Source organism: Metarhizium robertsii (assembly GCF_000187425.2).
Source record: "Metarhizium robertsii ARSEF 23 chromosome Unknown MAA_Scf_8, whole genome shotgun sequence".
Lineage (NCBI taxonomy): Eukaryota > Fungi > Ascomycota > Sordariomycetes > Hypocreales > Clavicipitaceae > Metarhizium > Metarhizium robertsii.
The window spans coordinates 517,411-524,219 of NW_011942226.1; the positions used below are offsets into that span (position 1 = coordinate 517,411).

Consider the following 6,809-nt stretch of genomic DNA (forward strand, 5'->3'; position numbering starts at 1 on the left):
GCCCAGGCCCTTCGCGAATGGACTGGGTGATTCGCGAATTGGAAATTGTCACGGGCTACACCCGACCGTGGATCAGTCCGATGTATGTACTTATTTCATTTCGCCTCAGTTTCAGTGCAGCAACTACTAGGTCGCGTGCTCGATGCACGCTTCAAGCTTGTTTTCTCCCTTTCTTCTTTAGCTTTTAGTCAATTCTCAGCACCCGTATATCAAGAACCAGCGGCCCACGCCCACGCTCAAATCAACCCAGTAACTCTGATTTTGTCCCCGTAAACCCCGTAGGCGACAGCCCCCGTTTCTTTTCATTTTTTCATTCTGTAACCTGATCGAGTTTGGTAAATTTTAGCATGGCGAAACCGACATAACTACCTGAGAGGCTTCACGTGTCAACCCTCAACAGAGGAAATGTCACCAGCTTTGTAATAAGCATCATTCATGGCATCCTGCCCTCCTACGAAATTTCTGTTGGATCTCAACTTCCGTGAATTTTCGCGTCAGCTTCCTCAGTAAATGGGCTCTCTGCTCCATAGTAAGGTTGACTTGCTCTCCAATGGGAACAAGGCATTTAGCCAAATGGTGGTAGTCTTTGAGCAAAAGCCGAAATGTTATCATGAGAAAGTCGATGTTGTGAAAGACAAGTGCGCCCTCGTTCGCATAGGTGCGTTTCTCTTCCAGAAAAGAAATCGGGTGATTGCGCCAGTGTCTAATGGGGTTGAGATGATGGGATGTATGATAGCCGTCGTTGAAGCAGAACCGATTACTCTGTATTACATATAAGCCATTCGTCCCGACATTAGGAAGGTTTAGTGACGTACTGCCACATCAATCAGGGTTATGCTTGATCGATAGTCCGAGTCTGGGCTATCTGGGTCAACAAATGCATGTTGACCCCAATTCCCAACCATTAACCCTAATCGCACCAACAACAGGGGCAAAATAAAAACAAAAAGTGTTGCTTTAGCATTAACTAGGGTTATCATTGTGCTGTAGAAGACGTAGCTGAGGAACTCCCATCCCGCGGCTCGGGCTGCCATGTCAGGCCGCCCTTTTCGGAGAAAGTATAAAGGAAGATCAAGCCAAACAAGGAAAAAGAAACGGCCAAAGTATAGAAGGAAATGGAAAAGGTTATCGCGCTCGTATCTAATTGTGGATGACAAGTCATCTGGCCCATTACCTTCCACATGATGGTGCTTGACATGATGATAAAAGTAAGAGTTCCAGGTATGACCCATTAAAGGGTCAGTAACGTAGGGAAATAAACAATCCAAGTAAGGGTGTTGTCGAGCCAGGATCCCTCGCATATGTATGTGCTGATGCATCATCAGCGTGTAAGTTCCCATATGGTATAGTTGCATCATAATATGGAGGCAGCCTTGCAGGTACGTGAACTGCCAGTACAGAAGGAATGCGCTTGGTACAGAAGTTATCGAATATATAATTAATTGCGTGAGCATGACGACATCTGTTTCGTGACGGACAATCCGCCGAGCCCAGCAGATGTAACCTTGGAGAAAGGACATAATAAATATAGGAACAAAGCGCGTAGGCTGCCTGTTAATACTCATAAACACTGGCGATTCGAAGTTTGGATGTGCAGGGTCGTTGAATGATCTGAGCCTTGCAAGGTCTGCAGCGTTGTTACTCAAGCCTCGGCCTGGTTCGGTTTCGCCTTGAGTGCTAGTGCGTTCTCTGGCAGCTTGCCATATGTTACGCAGGCCGTTTTTAGAGCTAGAGTTTGCGATGCTAGTACAATTTTTTTTGGTTGCAGGCGTCTTCTCGGTAGAGCTAATATCGTCTGCTAGGTTTTTCAGAATAATTTTGTCGGCTAGAGTCAAGGCTCTATCATAAACAAGATACTTCTGCATACTGTAGTGTCCAGTTAGTAAAGGAGTTGTTGAACACAGGCTTTAATCGAAATTTTAATGGTAATGACTGGAAGACACTGCGGTTTCGCCGCAGGTATGTGCTTGATAAAGGTAATTATTGGGCTAGAAACAAGGAGACGCCACTTGCTACTTGCTTCAATAGACGCAATTTTGCTCATTGAAAATTGTACACACTTTCAGCATTGATGAGACAGGTTCTTGCACTAGTCAGATTACGTATGGTTTCGAGCCTGAGTCTAGTTTGATGATGAGAACAATGGTAGGAGGGGGGAAATACTCTGGGCCTCCTCCGCTTCCATGGACCACCCACTTTTCGTAGCAACGGTGTTGCTGCTGCGTGGGGACGAAATCAGCACTGTATGACCTCATTGGCCTCGTCATGCAACCCTTTCAGCCTGCCACAAGTTCTCCGCAGTCGTACTCTGTCCCCACAAGGTTTACTCTACTGCTGTGCAGCTGCCATCCAGCATCGCGGACTGGATTTAACCGTATAAGTTTTCGATGAAAGCCACTGGACTTGCTCCAACTGTATCCAAATAGTGGCCAAATGCTTGGAAGCGATATGTCTGGGAATAGTGGAGCTTAGTCGGTCACCAAGACATATGTGGACACGAGGAGTTTGACCTATTCTTTTTCAACCTTGCAAAGCTTACTATGAATATGGCAAAGAGTTTGAAGTCAAACCGATGAAAAGTTTCTTGGTACGCTAAGGGAGAATAGGATGTCTCATTGTTCGCTCCATGGTGGTTTAGTGATATGGCATTTGACGGCATAAAGTGTATTAGGCAGCGAAATACAAACTAAAATGGCGACATGTGTTACCAGCAAATCGCAGCCACCACATAATATCATTGACTCAGCTTCCCTCAGGCAGCTGTTGCATTCCCAGAGATATGCTCCCAAATGTTGCCTTGTAAGCCTTCAGTACACATATGCCACTTGGTAGCCACCGTAACTACTGACGATGCGATGTACCATGGGGTAACCTTTCAACACTAGCAAGGTATGATGTGAAGTAGATGACGAGGGAATCTAGAGATCCTGTGCGGAAAAGCTGGACAGCATGCTCCCATTGTGCGGCTGCCATGAGGCTAGGGTTGGCGACGATCTCAACGCTCACTGATCCCAATGAGTCGTTCAGTTCGTCGAGACGTCGTTGTTTTCGATCAGCCATAGCTCTGTAGAACCCTTCGATTGTGGTTGCATTGGATGATATTTCCAAAAGGTCGTGATGAAATGCCCGGGCGTCCTGAATTGAAGATGGGAACGTGTTGTACTGCTCGTGCAGCTGTTTGAATTCATCGTCCATCTTTAAATCGAATTTCCAGGCGGGCCATATCCAATCGAAGTCTTCCATATTGCAACACGCCTAAAGCATAGACGCAAAGACGATCCAGATTCTGTTGCAGGCTAGATTGGGCGAGACTGATAGCTTTTGAGCGCTTTCAACTGATGTGTTAGAAATAAAAATGTCTAGGCCTAGTGAAGGCTTTCTCTCCGGAAATACTAGCGGTCGCAGTTTCGCTTGGAGGAGCGTATTCAGGATGGCGGCTTGACGTACGAAGATGATGCAGAAAGATGGTAAGCACTAGTTGGTGGCCTATGGTGGGATTTGAGACTGGAGCGGCGCCCTCTCCGGCTCAACACCTTTCGGAAGTTCTGCGGGAAAGGTCGTTACTGTATAAATTAGTAATTACAAGGCTCGATGAGAGGCGAGAGCAGGTGCCTCCCACCTTTTTTTTTCTTGAACGGGAGACACCACCTTCTAGAGGACGGCTACTACTGTCACATTTAAGAAAAGTTGGCATGCGGGTGACTGGTCAGGACATCGATGGTTTTGGAACTATCCAACGCAGGTCACTTGCCTAAATTCAATTGCTGGTGTAGTGGCGGAGCTTGTCTGGCAGGCCTGTCACTTCTCTTTTGCAGCATTGTAGCATACGCGCGGCAACAAATCAAGTTGCGCACCCAGGTGGCGTTGCATGGCATGGGTAGTGCGCGGCCGATAAGAGAAGGTGGCAAAGGGAAATTAAACCAATGTGAACGAGGGGCATGACCATCTACCTGTTTTTGCGTAAGGAAAACGTCAAACCCTAGTTGCCATCATTTTTTCAGGCCGTCGAGCTCTGGGGCTAATCTGACCCGTCATTCATCCATACATACTGTCCAACCTTATTGACATACTAATTTCGAATAACCAGTTTAGATTTTCGTCAACCGTGTCAACTTCGATTCTCGCATCATTAAGTCGAGCGGAGATGCACGACTCCCACAAAGGCCAGAGAGAGTCCAGCGACCAGGATCAGCAACGCATCGAGCGCCTCTACGGAACACTACCTGGCAAAGCACACCGACTTCACCAACAGTTACAGGTCAGTCGTGCTGGGCGTATTTTTCGTCATGCACACCATACTTGGGCATTGTTGATCTCCCTCTACCCACTCTACCCGGGTAGGGTAGAGGAGGTATTTCCTCTACTCTACTTGGGTAGAGTAGAGTAGAAATGGGTAGGGCTCCCCATTCTACCCACTCCTGCGTAATTTACATTGTGGTGACCACTTTCGTGAGGTCAGATACGCCTGAACGTGGTGCCTCTAACGATTAGTATCGGGCTCAAACCCTTGCATGCCGCCCCCAGAGCTGCGAGCCCCAACGACAAAGTGGGTACCGAGGCCGATTCGGGACTAGCCGGTACGTACCTTACTCTACCCCACCACTCTACCCACTCTACCCGGGTAGGGTAGAGGAGGTATTTCCTCTACTCTACTTGGGTAGAGTAGAGTAGAAATGGGTAGGGCTCCCCATTCTACCCACTCCTGCGTAATTTACATTGTGGTGACCACTTTCGTGAGGTCAGATGCGCCTGAACGTGGTGCCTCTAACGATTAGTATCGGGCTCAAACCCTTGCATGCCGCCCCCAGAGCTGCGAGCCCCAACGACAGAATGGGTACCGAGGCCGATTCGGGATTAGCCGGTACGTACCTTACTCTACCCCCCCACTCTACCCACTCTACCCGGGTAGGGTAGAGGAGGCCATTACTCTACATGGGTAGGGTAGAGCGGTGGTCAATTCTCCTCTACTCTACAATGCCCAAGTATGATGCACACTGTCACCGCTTGACTCTAAAGCTAATATTTACCCGTGATTGACTCAGGGAAGAACGTACTTCGATTCGGGCGATTTTGCTCTTTCTAAAGCGCACAAAGCATCCAATATCGGAATGGTTCAAACAGGGACAGAGCATCCACATCGAAGTACCATATCTCACCCATCAGCAGCAGCGCCAGCATCTAGCAATGTCAAAAGCAGAAGTGACGGACAATACCGAGCTACTGAAGGGTCTACTACCGTATCATCAGCTAGCCATCTGCAACAAGTCATACCCAAGAAGGAAAGCGACGAAGAAGGTAAGAAATCAAAGGGAAACGTATGCAGCGTGGGACGGTAACTATTCTAGTTTATCAGTACTTATAATTGCCAGGCCAACTAGGCCGCCCTCTTTATAGTGATATATCTCAATAGGATCTATGTGTTTATGGTGTATTGCTGCGTTGCCGACAACAGAATGCAAGCAAACTAGGACTGCCTAGGGGCCTTGTGAGCGTAGGCGTGGTAAGACAGACAAATAGATTCGAAATAGTTTACTGCGACCCATAGAATGCTAGCGGCAATCATATATCACATCATTGGGCAGATAATTTTGGGATATTCGGGTGGTGTGTTGTCCCATTTCCTTGTCCTCACGCGAAATCTACCAAGTTGCTAAGCGTGACCTCCCAAGACCTTTTCAAGGCAGCGAGGCGCTACTACCATGTTGCCCCGTCCGGATTGTGAGGGAGGACCTTTCTGAGATCTCAAATTGAGGTCTCTGTTGTTTTGTAGATAGTTCCATCGATTTATTTGCTGCTTGGGGGCGGGAGGCCTGACGCCCATCGATATGGCGGACCCGCCTGAAGGTCCAATTGTGGTGGAGACGGACAGCCCCGCGCCACCGAGACGAACGACGCGTCCAACGAAGCCCAGCGAGAGAATCCAGGACACGCTCCATAACACACGCCCGAAATGCTCTCCCAACAGTCATCTCAATCAATTCCAATCAGCTACAGCTTACGCTCCTCTTTATTCTACGTCATAGCGCATCAAGTCCTATAGAGACAAGGACAAGTCCGGTCTCTCAATAAGTCTGCAGCATACATTCATACATTCATTTCCATCGGATTGGCAAGACCAAATCAATACGATGATCTCCGCATTGATAGCCCGTGGCATGGGTCCTGTCTTAAATACAGCAGAAGACGAGATGTGCCCAAGCTCGACTAATGCCGACGATTCAAATCTACAGTCTTTTCAGTACTCCACAACCTCTGATCAACTGTGGTTAGCGCGGCTTCCCTGTTTTGTCCCCGTGATCCAACGGCAGGAGCTATTCATAGAGAAAGTCAGCAGTGTAACGTCATATATGATTTCGAGAGCGCCAGCGATCTTTCTTCGTAGCTATAAAATTTCCATAGCCGATAAAGTGTCCAGGGTAGCTCTCCCTGGCTGCAACAACCTGGGTACCTCTCATGGCACGCAAATATGCCCGGTGTCTAGGTATCTTGCCACGAGCCCGCATAGCCCATTGGCGGGGCGTCCGCGTCATCATTGCCAATTTCGGGATCTGGGCGAGAGGATGCTTCAGCCTCTCCAACTAGTCAACGTAACCTCAACCCAACTCAAGGCAGCAAGTATTTCGAAATTATTAAATAGCCCAGGTTTCCGCTGTGTAAAATGGTCCACCGGCCCGTCTCTGTTGATGTCCCACGCCGCCGAGGAATGGAAGTTCACGGCTTTTTCCCATTGTCGCACCTACTACGAGCAGCACGGAGATCAGACGGCTAGCAGTCTCCACCCCAGAGGCCCTAATTCAAGATATCTTGTG

General features: G+C 48.3%; 1 protein-coding gene across 1 annotated transcript; it reads right to left on the minus strand.

Annotated features, from left to right (window-relative positions):
* Positions 1-2,841: 2,841 nt before the first annotated feature.
* Positions 2,842-3,243, minus strand: MAA_00950 (uncharacterized protein; the record flags this gene model as incomplete). The annotated part of the gene is made up of 1 exon (XM_007818948.1): positions 2,842-3,243. The coding sequence occupies one exon, from the start codon at positions 3,241-3,243 to the stop codon at positions 2,842-2,844; it is 402 nt and encodes a 133-aa protein (XP_007817139.1).
* Between the last annotated feature and the right edge of the window lie 3,566 nt (positions 3,244-6,809).